General features: G+C 36.4%; 1 protein-coding gene and 1 long non-coding RNA gene across 2 annotated transcripts; one reads left to right on the forward strand and one right to left on the reverse strand.

The window, feature by feature from the left end:
• Positions 1 to 2094: 2094 nt before the first annotated feature.
• PTH (parathyroid hormone) lies at positions 2095 to 3237 on the reverse strand. Its single transcript, XM_075162781.1, has 2 exons — positions 3143 to 3237; positions 2095 to 2368 (listed from the first exon to the last, which is right to left on the reverse strand). The coding sequence occupies exons 1-2, from the start codon at positions 3226 to 3228 to the stop codon at positions 2095 to 2097; spliced, it is 360 nt and encodes a 119-aa protein (XP_075018882.1). The 5' UTR covers positions 3229 to 3237.
• A 3668-nt stretch (positions 3238 to 6905) lies between these two features.
• On the forward strand, positions 6906 to 14770 carry LOC142087975 (uncharacterized). The gene is made up of 3 exons (XR_012675682.1): positions 6906 to 7000; positions 7954 to 8049; positions 11574 to 14770. It is a non-coding gene; the product is annotated as an uncharacterized LOC142087975 (long non-coding RNA).
• The last annotated feature ends 1810 nt before the right edge of the window (positions 14771 to 16580 follow it).

Below are 16580 nucleotides of genomic sequence, written 5' to 3' on the forward strand. Positions count from 1 at the left end.
TTTCATACTGGATAGGCAGATTAGGAAGAACAAGTTGTTTAGATAATAGAATTCTTTGTTTAGATCAAAATGAAACAGTTTATGAATTTGGCACTTTAAGATTATATAGTTTCTGCACGTGTGTCATTATTGTAACCATAAATAGATTTGTGCTAGGTAAACACCTTTTGTTTAACCATCCATATGATTTTGTGTGCAGGAAAGACAAAAGGAAAAATAAAAATTGCTTTCATCATCATTTTTGTATTTGTATTGCTGTAATAAAATAAAATGGCGTAATAATCTTGCCCCAAATGCTAACTTATATCAGAATAGTTACAGGTCAGTCAGTTATTATGCTTTAGAATAATGTCCAAGAGCTTTTGGTCCACTTTATTTGGTAATACATAAGTGAGACATAGGTACAAAAATGCAATTTTATTTCTTTAAGTTAGCACAGATGTCTGATAAAAGGATAAATAGTGCACTTTAAGGCTTTGATTCTACAAATAGACAAGTGGCATGGAACCCTTGTCTGTGTGTGGGGCACACCGATGTGCACAGGCATACCATCTGCTTGCAGCATCAGAGCCTTTACGTTACTAAAAGTATAGCCAAAATTACGAACTACAGTTCACTAGTTACAAGTATCTTTCTAGCCTTCAGCAGATTGCATTTATATTTGTAATGATTTATGGGTTTTTTACTAGGTTCCCCAAGGCGTGCTAGACATCAGACAAACAAATAAGAAGCCATAAGGGAACATACATGCAGACACTTTGGCTTAGAGCAGCAATTCAGCTAGGTTTGAGCTCTGGCAATGGCAAATTTGGAGGCAACCACCATTATTCCTTCTGAGAAAATGTTCTTATTAGTCAGAAATGATTGAGAGTCCTAAGCACGTGTGCATATATCATTAAAAATAATTTTACATTTGCTGCTTTTTAAAATTATTGTTATCATAATTGATTTTTTCCCATCCATATTTATGTCCGATTCTTTTTGAGTCCTGCTTAGAGTTTGAATGTATTACAGCTAATGGTTCCTCTCCCAGGTTGATTTCTGCATATTAATGGTTCTCATTTTGGGGATTTGGCAAACTGAGATCCCAATTCTACAAAAAATTGCATATGAAACTGAGTAATTTTATTTAGGAGAGCCATTGGTCTCACAAACAAAAAATAGTTACACATGAGACCTACACAACATACAAAAATTCAGAGATAAATAGTTTACAGAGGGACAAAAAATATATATTGCAAGATTTTTGTTTCAATTGTAATTGTCTGGTATAGAATCATTTCCCAGTTCTATAGTTATGGCCATGCCTAGATACATACTACCATCTCTGCTCCCACTGTTTAATTATAATATAGTTAATTATAGGTTATCATCTTTTGGAGGAGGGGAAGGTAATAAAACCTTCCCTTCATTTCAGTATTTTGCAAAATTTCATTCTTCTATTTCGTACAGAATTTGTTTTAATTTTATCCCATTGTACTTTAATCTTAAGCTTTGCCTTCCTACTTTAATTTTTTATGTTTGCACTCTTTAATCCTAAATTATTATCATGCAGCTTTTGCTACGTAATTAATGTTCATCTGATTTTAGGCCTTCTTCTGAAAATAAATGTGGATTTAAGTTTACATATTTTCATTAGTACAAAGTTAAACGCAATTTAACCCTAGGCAAAATGGTGCCCTATTCTGGAGACAGGTTCTACTGCATTTATTCATTGTTGGTTAACAGTACAAGTAAGTAGGCCTAGTGATTACATACAAATGCTGTCCATGTAAGAGTAGTAGAACTGGTCTCAAATGATTTTTCAACTTTCTTACTGGTTTTGGTTTCTTTTTCTTTTTATGCTTTTTTATAAGATTTATAATACATTAGCCATTCAAAAGATACCCAGAAATTAGCAGCAATGGTCATGGGTGGACTGTAAATACATTTTATTATTTGGTTGTGAAAGGTCTAACTCAATGGGGCTACAATCTTGAATGGAGCCTTTAATCCTTATTGCAGTTTGAATAAATAATAATAAAATGCCCTACTTGATCAATGATATACAGACACGTGCTTACTTGGACAGACATAATGCTCTGGCTTTTTTCATTATGGCTTTGTTTTAAAGAGTACATCCATGTAAGCTTTGTCCAGATCGACGGATTTCTTCTGCATTGCTGCCCGCAAATGTTCAGGGAGCAGCCTCCGACTTCTTATCTCACCCAGGACAATATCATCCTTGTTTCGAGGCCTCTGGGTCCTAGCATCCTCGAGGGCACTGTGCACATCCTGCAGTTTCATCTGAAGCCAGTCCTGTCTCTCCACGGTATGTCGGTGCTCTCCAAGATTATGCATTAATTGCATCTCACTCACTGATCTTTTCCTGCATGAAAGAAAAGCAAAGAAAGAGACTCATAGTGGCCCTTCTTGAATTCTAGATCTTCACTCAAAAACACAGGTTTGGGAACTTTTGTGAGGTATCACAATACAGAGCTGTAGAACCCACCTTTCTAATTTTTAAGGGATAAAATGACATCTAGAGAAGAGGAGGAGGGTGGATGGTGATTTGTTATTGGCAATGGATATTTAGTGAGAAGGCATAAAAAATGGGAAGTAGTCCAGTTTTGTGACAATATTGTTTGACTATATATTTGTCATTTATTTTAGCTGTTGTAGATGAGCTTAGGGCTTATACCATAATAGGTTTAATAAATAATAAAACTACGGCATTTATTCAGCGGTAATATTTTGTGAACACTGGAGCTAAGGAAGCAGGGTTTCCTGTGGATTCGTGTCTCAATGCTGATTGATGTTAGTGTCTAAGTGCGAGTTCCAGCTAGATTCTCGCACAGTAAAAAAGATGCTCTCCTGTGTAGATTCCACCAAGCATCTAAAAGAGATGCAGCTTACCCAATGATATTCCTAAGAGAACACCTATATGATTTTTCTCCCTCTACTCAGCTGCCTATTTTCAAAAAATGTGTAAGAACTCAGCTGTATCTAGAGGACAGAATTTGTCCAGCTTGGCCAAAGGGTTCAAAAGCAGGGACAGAAAGACTCGCATGCACATAAACTCACATACAAACAAACCAACCATGTTCTCAAGAACAGCTAAAGTCATCCTCCAAACTTTGGAAGTGTATAATAACGTACTTACATCATTGGTCTTCCATCAGAGTTTGTAAAAAAGCATATGGCATATAAAATGATTGCAGTCCTGGCCAGATTTTTTATAGAAGTCATTTTGTCTACAAAGATAGAAATGAATACATGTATAAATCTGTATTTCAAGTAATTTCTGTTAATTCCAAAGAAATTTAGTTTAGGAAAAAAGTTGAAGACATCAGAGAAGTGATTTTGAAAAATTTTTTTTTTTTGTGAAATGGGTTAGAGCAAGGAATGCAAATGAAGAATTTAGTTCTACTACTAATTTTGTGACCAACTTACTGTTACTTCACAGGCAAGTCTAAGAACTTTGGTCAGCCTTAGTTGACCTGCATCATCATCATACAGATACCCATCTCTTGGATAACTGGGTGAAAAGCACCATGTTCTTCCAATAACACTATTATTATTATTATTAAAAAGTCATTTATACTTTATATGCTCCAAGTATGTTATGCAAGTGAAAAGTTTTGTTCTTTTATCTATTTCTTGTGCATATGCTTTAGAATGAAGAGGCTGACACTTTTCTTGACAGTTTTGCATAGAGGCATAATACTGAGTTATGTTATTCCCCATTTAATTACATAAGAGAAATCAGAATTTATTGCAGTGATAATCCCTCATTGCCAGTATGAATTTCACTCTGCTTTGTATGTTATCAGCAAAACTGCCACTTGGGATATATTTGAAAAATATTTATTACTGATGATGCTACAACAGGCAGAAATGACACAGTCCAAATATCAGTTTCCAGTTTGGATTTTCAGTATTGGCAGCCAGAAAAGGCATCTTTTTGTTATAGCTTAAGAATTTGATACAGAGTAACTGCAACTTAAGAAATATAAAACTCCACAATGCCATTTTTGCAATATTTTCTGCATCTTTACTCTAGGTCGGAAAAGCATTTATTACATGGTATCTTACATGATAGCATGAATGTGGTCCTAGCAGTCCATCTAACCCAATATTATAAATTCAGGAGATGGATTCACTTCAAGATATTTCTAACTCACTGTCTCAGATTTTTTCATTTCCCAAATTTGGTTCAGATAATAAAACAGTTTGATCTTACTAATATTCACTTTATTTTTAAGATAGTCTGAAAAGAAGCTAATGTAAAAATGAATAAAGAATCAATGATAAAATTTTCTAAATAAGTCTTCTAGAGAACTTGGAAATAAAATAGAGTATACTTACCAGATAGTATTTTAAACAGATTTCTGGTTTGGGTATGTCGGCAGATGACTGTCTCTTGATGTCGAGTATATTTAAAGACTACTGAATTGGTTTAGTGGACCCTTTAAATGTAACTTTAAAATAGAGCTTCTAAGTAACTTAGAAGCCCTTTTATTGTCTCAGTTGATGTCACTCTCAACACACACCCTCCTGACCCTCATGTACCCACCCTCGGATGCTTTTGTTAATTTGGCATTTACAGGGAAAAGAAAGGTCTCAGCAAAAAGAAAGGTCTCTGGGTAGCTGTGAACTTTTAAATTCAGATTCCCTATAACTCATAGATCTGTTCCCAAGATAACATGATCTCTGAAGCTGTTGGAAGGATTTGCAAAGAAAACTTTGTGTTGTTAAATGCAGGCAGGTAAAAATTAGGCAGTAAGGTTAGTGATCTACAAATGCAAGATTAAAACAAAATATTGAAAAGCTAACATCTATAATACTTGTGGGAAATAAAAACAATCACTTCAGGTCAGATACTAAGTTTCTTTGTGAAAGAATATACTGGATAGGAGCAGAAGCCCCAAGATGGTGGAGAATCATGTTTTTAATGAGAAGCTGGTCGTACTGAAAAGTTGTTAAAATACAGTGTTAGACCCTCACTGTTCTGTTATACCTATACCTGTGAATATCCCTGAATCTCTCAAATGCACTAGATAAAATGGAGGCATTTGAAGAGGCTGCAATATAAATTAGGACTTTATAAATTTTGGAAAAGAAATATACTTTTTGCATACATTCTAAGAAGTGAAACGTGTAAATCAGCAATACATTCCCATATGTATGAAGAAAGATTATTTTCGGCTGCAAGATATTTTTCCTACATTAGATGCTGCTTCTGAGTTCCAGCATCTTTCTTCAGGGGAAAAAAAAAAGTTTACATCTGCACATTTTAACACACCATTTGGAAGCTATTATTGCTTTTACCATTAATGCTTTTTCGGTTATGACATATACCTGTTGTATTTCACAAAGAGGTAAAAAAGATATTTTGTAATATTGATTTACATAGATGGTATTCTCATGGGGAAAGGAAGGGAAGAACCAGAAACTCCCAAAAGCACTAAAGAGATCTCATGGTTCCCTCAGTAAATAGTAAACTGAGAAGTAAAGAAATAATCCACTTAAACAAGTTCAAGAAAACAGGGTAAGATGGCTTCCATTATTATACTGTCAGTTGTCAATATCCTCCCACCTACACAAAAAGAAAGCATACAGAGGTTTATGGGGATGATATGTTTTGTTAGGAGATTTGTAACTGATGTGGCCACTAGGGATACTAACCTGAAGGCTTTAGTGACTGAAAATGTACAATGGACTTGGCATGCCAGGAAAGGATTTGAAAAATCTCTATACTGTTGGTAATGAAAGGCTCCATTTTTTAGATTTTACCATAACAAACATCTGCAAAACCTTTAATGCAAAGCCTCAAGGCAGTATTTTCACAGAGCCCTGGCATTCATATGGAACCTCTAGCATATGACAGCAAAGCCTTAACTAAGGACAAGCATTAGAAAATCTAGTGTCTGTATACAAAAAAAATCATATAAACTGGCAGCAACTGATAGCAAAAATTGGCAATAAGCCATTAGTAACAATTGCAAAATGAGTGTTAGCAGACTTGAGTTGCTGAGGTTATTCTTTTAGTTGCAGTTGCATACCTTACAACACACATGTAAATCTGGAAGAGACTCCAGGCCGGAGCTTTGAATAAAACTTAGACAGAGAAAACGGCAGAGTATGATGTTGTAATTGAAAATACTTAATTCACTTCAGACAACTTACAGTATGCTAGTGCAGATGCCCTTAAACAAGATGTAATTTTAGCTGGCTTATTTGCTGCATACCTAGTCTTTAAAACAACTCTGAAATAGGATTTCTTATTCATTGTCATTTTTATTCAAAGGTACTAAATAGGTTGTACCTAAAATCTCAAAGAAAGATGGCTAAACTTGATACTTTAAAAATATTCATATGTGAAAAAATATGCAAGACAAATTAGAATTGCACTGTTTGCCTCAGATGAGTGAAGATACAAAAATAATAAAAATAATAAAAATATGAAATGCATACCTCACTATTTGGAAACAAATAGAGCCTCTGACGGTAATTAAAGAAACTTTGAATTACAGCTCAAAATTGGCATAGCTTTATCTGTATATGCAGAAAAAATAACTTATTTGTTTTGGATTATTATCCCTGATACCCAGAAATGACATTATTTGAAAATACAGCTGCTAATAACTTATCCCATCTCATCTATATTTGCTAAACTTGGCATATCAAATGTGGGAATGACAGATAACAGACCAAATGAATGTAGTTCTTTTACAAAATACTGTAATTGTGTACATTTTTGTTTGGACACAGCGTATCCACTGTGTAATGATAAGTTGAAAATGCTAGTGAGCTTTTTTAATGTTTCAGAAAGATGATGATTCATGTTCAGATTTAAATTTTTCTCTTTCTTCAGCATCCCTTTAAAAAATTCAGATCTCTTTTGGGCACTACTTAATGACGAGCTGAACCCAGGAAACCAGGGCTAACACCTGCTGAAATACTGTTCAACAGGAGGCTTAAGACTACTCAAATTTATAGACACCATGGTGAAAAAGAGGTATATAAACTCTTAGGACAGAAAGAAAAAAAAAAATATTATCTCCTCAATGAAAAGGCAGTTCATGATCCTTTGTAGGTGTAAGAATGTGTATACAAATACAGTGGCGAAATATAGGTGAAAAAAAACCCAAGTTTCCTAGGAAATTACCTTTTACCAGTGAGGGTACATTTCTAGTGCCTACAAATGAGGACTTGACCTACAGGAGACAATTTTTGCTTCTCTTGGAATAAGAGGAGGGAAATAACAGTGGAATCTGAGTTTCCATATTCTGAAAACAGCAGGCTATGAATGAGCCAATGCATGAAACAGTGGGTACAATTGAATAGAGCAGTCAAGAAACTATAAGCCATTAAATGTTTCAGGTGTCTACCAGAAAAAGGCAATAGATTCAGAAATTGATTGCAAACTATTGGTGGATCAGTTGCATTATCAATACTGAAATCTCTTTTCCTTTGGAAGAGGAAGAAGTGAGAGCGGGTAACTTTTCATGAGACTTAGCCTGAAATACAATAGTGCTTAGAAGGTTGTCTTCAAATTTGTGATTATTTCTTCATGTACACCAGCAAACTGTCTCAGGCTAGATCTAAGCTTGAACTGAGTGTTCTCTTTCATCATTATCTAAAACCATAGAATGTTATACTGGAAATGAGACAAAATAGCAATATACTCCAGAGTTTATTACAATAATGTCTTCTCTATGTCATGAGGCATTATAGACATCAAACAAGGGCATGGCACTTCTGAAGATGAGGGAGAGGGCTGAAGAACTGAAGATGCTGGAATCACAGTGTGGGAGGGAAGAGCTGACCACAGCCTTTTCCTCTGACAAGACTTTTTCTTGATCAGTCAGAGAACTACCCTTCCCTGACCTTCCTTTATAGATTGTACAGATATTGTATCTGTACTGAATCAACTGTGCATGAAAAAATCTCTGTGTTGCTTGCTTGCAGGTGGTGTGCCACTTACGTTGAATTTGTGCCATTGAATGTAATCAGACTCCAGGGTTGAAAACAAGCGGAAAGCAATTAGACAGATTTTACAGACAGGTATGTGAACAAGGGCCATATTCTAAAAATTCTGAATTCCTTATAATCTACTTCATATATTCTATTCATTTTGTCAGGGAAAAATATTATACTGCATCTTGAAATCAAACACATCCTAAGGTATATTACTGGAATATGGTTAGAGGACACAAAGCTTTCTAGAATTATACTCTTAAGTGACTAAAGCATATTTTCACAAATCAATTATGCAATCTGGTTTATTAATATTCCTACATAATTTTTCATCCTCTAGATTTAAGGCTTAAATACTGCAGTCAGATTATTTCTGTGCTATTTACAAAAGCAGGCTTTTTCCACTTTGCTTGTTCCAGTGGGTAGTTCCAGATAAAATGCTTTCTAACTGCAACTATGGCTAAGAGAATATTAGTAGATCATTGAGCAAGGGAACAAAGTAATTGGTGACACACTGGATGATTGGTGAGGCAACCTTTCTAAATGTGTCCAAGGAATGTTTCTGCCTTGACACAATGAAGAGTCAAAGTGACAGTCAGTAAACTCTTTAGAACTTCATTTGATTGACAAGTTTTGTGGCTTTTCAAATACCACAGCAGCATGTTTGGTAATTTATGTAAGCAATGTTGGGTATCTTCAGGTGTTTTTTGGGTTCCTGCAGCTAGATGAAGCTTCGACCACATGCTGGTTTCCTATTAGATAAAAAACAGCACAGAGACTTATGTGAAAATCAAAAGATGGCCTATCACAGTTTTAGTTTGTGTCCAATCTGCTTCATACAATGTGTTTTTAGCAGCTACTGGCAAATGTGAATTTGAAAATAATTGCTTGCCAGTATATTTTTCTCCAGTAACATAAAATCTTTCATCTGAGAATCACAATGTTCCTGAATCTCCCTGATTTCTTGCTGAGAAAAGTATATACTGACGATGTTTGTTTCCAGGTTATAGACATTTAGGCAAAGACGGATTAAATGCAAACATCACTGAGAAAAAGATCAGAGAGAAAACAGAAGCTGGTAGATTCTAGTCCCGGTCACCTGACTTTAAGTATACTTGCTTACCTAGGCAGATAAACTGGACACTGTAATGATAATTGTGATCCAGATTATTTCTAGAGTTTTCACTGACTAAGTGAAACATATACAATGTCTGAATGGACACCCCCTTTTGCTCTCAGTGTGACTTAGCCATGTTATCTAAGAGAGCTATCCAGTTTATCATAGAATTTCTCTATTGACCTATCATGGACATGCCAGGCTTTGATGATACGATCATGAATATTTGCGTGTTTGCTCTCTGCATGCCACCCTATACCATGGCTGCATAGAATTTCATATAGCATTACATGGCTGTTTTGAAGCCTAAATGGAGAGCCCTGCTTACCTCATCTCTCTCTCATGAGAAGAATCTGAAGCTTGATGAAACAGCCCAGAGCAGCCTGGAGGAATGCTAAAATGGCTGTTAAGGAAAGTCATGAAGATGAGGTACTTCTTAGTCTCTACAGAGACATATTTCAGTGGTCAGTAACAAAAATGCTATTGTACATCATGAACGTTAAGAAAATCCGTGGTTAGTTTCAACACATACATATTGGCACATTTTTTAAGTACTGTTAGTGAATTGTAAACTAAATATGTATTTCTAGAATTGTGTGTGAAAGTATAGGATTTACTTTGGATTTAAAAGTTCTGATAAATTATTTTACAGTCAATAATTACTTAGTGGGATATTAGCCCTCATGACACTGAAACTCCATGCTGTCAATGCTTTGCTGAATTAATTGCTATTATGAACAATACAGTACTTATGACCTTTTTCAGTAGATAGGAATCTGGAACAGTACTCAAAACTGCTGTTGGACTATCGGATTTTTGGAATCAATACCAGATTGAATTATGCATATGCATATGCACACATATATATAGTCATATATAGGCCAGAGTGTTTATTGGCCTATTACTGGCTCTAAATACTTCGTGCAGGCTTGAGCTCCTTTTTAATGACATGCAATGTAGCTGGAGCTCTGATGAGGGCTCATGTTCTTTTTTGTCATCCTTGAAACCAGCATGGCATCCCTGACAAGCCACACAAGGAGACCAGTTCTGAGAGCACAAGTAATCCCAGAGGGAAACGTATCTAACATTGAAACAGGGTTGAGTCTAAAATCCACTCCCGCTCCTTTTCCTGTCTGAAGCACCTCACTCAAGACTTCAGGATTCAGGAACCCTCTCTTCAGCATACATCTGCACACACAGGCACATACGTGCACATTCTATAAAATCATCATTTTAAAAGCAATTAAGACACCTACTAAAAAAGGTTTGAATAATTAAATATTAGTGTCCACTTGATCCTGAAAATGGGAGGTAGGTAGTAGCAGATACCTACAAGTATCAGGTTTGACCTAACAAAACCATCGTAAGAATGAATGTGCTAGCTCTGCATAAAATAACCATGAAGACTCGGGATGATACAGGATGAAATAATGAAGGTCTGCATGTTTTATGCAGGTAGCCACATATTTTTCTATCCTTTCTACTGAAAGACATTTCAAGTTCATATTCCTGTATTTTTTGCAGTCACTGCAGATGGGCAGATAGCATCCAAGTAAGCAATCTGGAGCTTGATGAAATCTCATGGGAATGATGAGTACAATTTACAAATGAATGATGACATTTCAGACCTTTCCTTCAATCCAGTGAATGTCCTGAAAAAATCTTAGTCCATAGTCAGCTGAAAAACTTGAAAACATAGAGAACTGGCAAAAATCATTGTTTCATTTGGGTTTTGAAAGAAAATATTGTGCTAGGTGCTATGCAAACATGCAAGACAATGCAGACCCTCTAATAATGGTGTTACTAAGGACAAAAATTGTGCTGTATTTTATACGAAGCTTTTCATTGGGATATTAAATACAGCAAATAAAATGTTTTAAGTTATATATTAAAGACCTTGTCCCAGAAATAAAGTCCTTTAAATGAAAAATTCTAGGTACCAGACTTACTGAAGATTTACTTAGTAGTTAAATATCTTCAAGATATTCTCTTAATATATTTGTACATAGATTTATACTATTTTCTAAAGGGATAATACTTTTTCTGTATTTTCTCTGCTTCATTTAATCCATCCTTCTCACTAAATTATTAGCCGGATTATTAATAGTTGTCAAAATCAAATTCTTGAATTAATAATTTTCTTTTACAGAACTCAAAAGACATTTTAAATACATGCATTTTATTTGCATTATATGTATATTTTAAATCCTTCTCTGTTGACCAGTAATTTTCTCAAAACTCATTTTTCCTCTTAGACCTTCCTGAAATATCAGTACTAACATGGAATTCTTATAGTAATTCTTATAATCTAGTACATCAAGAAGTCTAGCACCTTATATGCATTTTGAGGATCAGTCACCTCCTGTTCTGCTTTTTACTTCATTCTTCTCTCTGATTGGATTTGCCAATGTAGTCTATGAGAAAATGCACTTTATGGTAAGATGTATGGCTTAACAGCTATTTGCTTTTGTTTCTTTGTTTCTCTATGTTTCAGTCTCTATGTTGAGCCAGTGAGATTCAAAAGAAGAAAAAATTGGAGTTTGGCTCTACAGATCATCACCCTGGCCTTTTCTACTATGATCTTCAATAGAGGAGAGCGTTATTATTAACTGTAGTGGTAGTTTCAGTGAATTAGATAGATTATACTAGTCAGTACATCTCTTTTAGATCTTCCTTGCTGACATGCATATTTCTCCTCTCTCACAAAGCTATACAGATTATCTCAATTTAAAATTTTTCTTGTTAAACTGTTTAGTTGTCTGCTTAGCCTCTGCTGAAATCTATTCCTAGGCTGTGTCTCTTCTTCCATATGAAATTCAGACTCTTCATCTTAATTTTCTAGGCTTTTTGTAAAAGGTCTAGATTTCCACTTTCGTGCACTGCACGTTGTCATTTTAATCTATGCAGTTTGGGCTAGGATACGAACAAATCAAAATTTGCTTAGCTTGCTCTATTCATGAATGACAATATAGAATGCTGAGTAGCGAAGGACCTAACCCTATATTTCTGCCCTCATTTTCTGCTACTCTGTTTTACATTGTGATCTCCCTATCTCATGGGATAGACTAGTGAAGGTAAGAATCAATCAATTCTGTCTAAGCAAGTCACTTCATTTTCTACGCATCATAGTCCTTATTAAAATTGTCATCCGTATAGAATCCTGTCCCTAACTTGATTTTTTTCTGTGGTAACCCCTATGTTAGGAACAGGCTTTTCTCCATTAGCCAGGTAACTTTCCTCCTCTTGTCTCCTTTGCCCTCTTGTTACTGCCCATTACCAAAATAATTGGCTGTTTTTCAATATTTAAGAAAAGATAACAATGACTGTATATAGACAAATATTTAAGTATAAAAAAGCAGAATCTATAAGAAGCAGCCCAAACCTATACTATCCTACTACAAACTGTTCCTTCCCTTCCTGTAAGTTGTACAATTCTCAAGAATGTACATGATCTCAAGATTGTGAGATTGTGAACACTTTCAGTATGGATTGTATTTTTTCATTAATTCTTACGCACAGCTATCATCCTGTAGCAGTAACAATGGGCTTTGTAGTTTTACAATGATCCTACAAATGCATCTTATAAAACAGAGAATCATGTAAAGGAAGAATTCTGAGCCATCATCCCTAGCAGCTTTGTGAAATTAAAGATCAGAATAATTTAGGCAAATACTGCATTAGTTTTCCCAAGATTAGTGCACAAACCAGGACATGCCCCTTCTCCTCTTGTACACTGGAAACTCCTTTAAAAGGAGTCTCTGCATATCTCTGTAATACAAATGACCTGAAAAACAAAGGCATGGTCAGAAGCTAATAGGAAGTAGGGCACACTAAGGTGCAAACAGATGCTGAGGCAATAGTAGCATCCTAGACCCCCAAATCTCTTTGTATCTGAGAGATCTATAAACATTTGTGAGAGTATAAATTTACCAAGGTGCACAGAGGAGATGGCTTGAGCTAACAGTTTGTTTTTGTTCCATGCTAGCATCTGTACTGTTGCTATAGGAACAGACTCTATAAATAGCCCAACCCAGTTACCTTTTTCAGAACTTCAGGGGTGGCTAATCCCCAAAATAGATGAATTACATAATGCTGTTCTCTAAACATACTCATTCACTCTGCAAATTGTGTTCTTTGCGCACCACTGTAAAATTAGTGCATCCCTCTAGCTTACATTCAATACCCACTGGAGCAGTTGTTCAGTTGACATAGTCATACTAACTCAAAGGAGCAATGCTAATTTTCAGCATCTGAGGATTTGGGCTTTGGCTGCAAATATTTGTCAAAGTGTATTTAAAAAGAAGAGCAGATCTGAAATATCAGACTATAACACTGATTCTAAAGTTAAATTAGGTAGGGTCAAAAAAGCATACTTTTGACGCCCTAGGCTGGATGCACATGACTGAGTTATATGTGGGGGAGCAAACATTTAAACTGAATCATGCACATTTGCAAGACTGTCCTTGAATTTAAGGTTACAACAGAAGCTGGAGAAGTGTTTCTTCCTCTGGAAAACAATAGTATTTAAGAAGCGACATATACTAAAGGGAAGATCTCATTCTGGAGTTCTGAAATCTGTCCTTAAAGGAGCAACTGTACACAAATCTGAACCCAATATATTGTAAGTGGAAATGCCATTCTTGGATCAAATGCTAACTCTCCAAAACACTAAGGGCCTTTTACAGTGAAATTGTGCATTGGAAGTATTTGCAAACCGAGTACCACAGAAGTCCTTAATGCATGCAATTTTACGTCCAGCTACTGCCTTCTCAAGCTGAGCAATCACATATGTCACTGCTACAGTGGCCTAGCAGCCTGATAATGTAAAGAGAGGACATTGCATTGGAATGGGCAGATCTGAAGACACACGTGCTCAAATATGACCTCATCACATTAAGGATATACTTAGAGGAATAGTATCCTTCCAGGAAAACGTGCTCTACAGCTGTGTTATCACTAACGCCTGAACAGGTATCTTGCTCATGGTAATTCTTATACCATCTCTGAGGGAAGAGTTACTTTATACATTTTACAGATGAGCAAACAGAAATAGGAAAAACTATGTCCACAAATCTCAAAGCTGAAATCTACGTAGAATGACAGGAAATATCACCAAAAGGCCCCTGCATCACTGCATGTAAGTGGAGATACTTTCCCATAAAAGTGGTCCACACTGTGTAACATTATGGTTGCAGAGACCAAAAGCTGAACTTGTTTGGTATGTGAAGTCCTGCATTCCAGGCGGCAGTGCAGACCACAGGGCTGCAAGGCTATTACTGCTCTATTATGTAATGTTTACAAGCTCTTTGCCACAAGTGATCTAACACCTGCAAGAGTCACATATTTCCCACTCTGCTAGCATTGCTATCTCATCTTTTCTTCCCTGTATTGATCTTCATAGAGGAATTATACAAAATCTGCAGACTGTTTTTTTTAAGCTTCTTGGGTGTTACTAGATTTTCACCCTGTGTGTGTCTCATGTTTTGTGCTCTCCAGGCATACTTATTTTCTTTCCATCAGCCTTCACTATTTTATCCATTTCTGTTGCGGTTCTCTCCTGGGTTTTTATTCCTAATTTATAATCAGTCATATGGCACACTACCTACCATATTTCTGAAGAAATACGAATACATATTGTTCTGCTTAATTTATAGCTCTGTTCTTTTGAAGCATGAAGTAAACGCTCTTTGCAAAAATACGAACACTGAATCGAATGATTGTCATTTTTTGGATTTCTGGGGAGCCTCACACTGACAGCTGTTATTGCTGGTGCCAATCCCACCTCCATGTAATAAAACACTTCTCTGTATTATCTCACTGCACAAGTATGATAAATACTTTGTTACAGACATTTACTTACATGCTAGTCTTTCTGTGATGGTGAAACACAGGTGTTAACAAGTCACTCAGCTTCTGTGGCTGCATTGTAAATAGCATTAGACTAACCAGGTGTTGATATCACATCAATATTTTGCATTTCCAAAGAAATATCTTGCATTTTTATGTTTTGAGTATAGACCATGAAACAATACAAAGGGCTTTTCAAATTTCTTAATGTTCAGAAGAGACTACTGTCCGTGTAACATTTTTAAAAGAGGAGGCTTTCAATTATCTCCTGTTTCACAGAATCATTTAGATTCTCACAGGTCCTGTAGTCCAACTGCCTGCTCAAAGCAGGGTCAACAATGAATTCAGACGAGGTTGCTCAGGGCTTTATCCAGTTGGGTCTTGAAAATCTGCAAAGACAAAGATCCCAGATGCTCTCTGGGCAATCTGTTTCAGTGTTTAATTACCTTTAAGGGGAAACTTTTTTCCTTAGTCAGAATCTCACATATTTCAATTTGTGGCCATTATCTCTCATTCTCTCACAATGAACCTTGGTAAAAAGCCTGGCTCTGTCTTCTTGGTAGCCTCCTCTTAGGTACAGAAAGGCTGTTATTAGGCCCTCCTAAGCCTTTTCCAGGCGGAATAAGCTTTTCTCAGCTTCTCTTCACAGGGCAACTGCTTCAAGCCCCTGACCATCGTGGTGGTCCTCTGCTGGATTTGCTCAGCTTGGTCATCTTTTCTGTACTGGGGGCCCCAAAACTGGACACAGTATTCCAGATGCAATCTAGTATGCGCTGAGTAACAGGGGATAATCACTTCTCTCCGTCTGCTGGCTGTGCTGCTGTTGATAGAGCCCAGTATGCTGTTAGCCTTTATTGCTGCCAGGGCATGCTGCTGAATCATGTTTAGCTCACTGTCCACCAGGACCCTGAGGTCATTTTCAGCAGTGTTCTCTCTATCCAGTCAGTCCCCAGCCTTTACTATTGCAAGGGATTAGTCCATCCCAGGTGCAGGACTTAGCATTTGTCCCTGCGGTTTCATGAGGTTTCTGTAAACCCATTCCTCTAACCTAATGCTAGGTCCTTCTGAAAGGCAAGCCTGCCTTTGAGCTATCAACTCCAGCTCCCAGATTGGTGTCACTGACAAGTTTGCAGAAGACACAGTCTGTCTAATCCTCTGGGGTCATTGATAAAGTTATGAAAAAAGATAGGTCCCAAAGTAGACTCCTGAGGAACTCCAATTGTAATTGGTCCCCAGCTGAAATACAAACCATTAACCACTGTTCTTTGAGCTTGATGATCCAGGCAGTTTTTCATCCACCTAGTAGTCCATCTGTCTAAACTGAGTACCATCTTGGTACAAGAATACTGTGGAAGGTTATGTCAAAAGCTTTGCTAAAGTCAAAGTAGACAACATCCACTGTTCTCTCCTCATCCCATAGTCATTTCATTATAGAAGGCAATGAGGTTGGTCAATGCCATGATGGGTATTCCCTGTCACTTTTCTCCTTGTATGCCCAGAAGTGGCTTCCAAGAGTCATGCTATGATTGTACAGGAACAAAAGTGAGGCTGATTGACCTGTAGTTCCCAGGATCACCCTTCCTGAAGCAAAGGAAAAAATATGCAAGACATGCAAACAAGTTAGATGACAGTTTCCACTATGTCTCTGCAGCAA

The sequence above is a fragment of the Calonectris borealis genome, chromosome 14 (genome assembly GCF_964195595.1).
Source record: "Calonectris borealis chromosome 14, bCalBor7.hap1.2, whole genome shotgun sequence".
Lineage (NCBI taxonomy): Eukaryota > Metazoa > Chordata > Aves > Procellariiformes > Procellariidae > Calonectris > Calonectris borealis.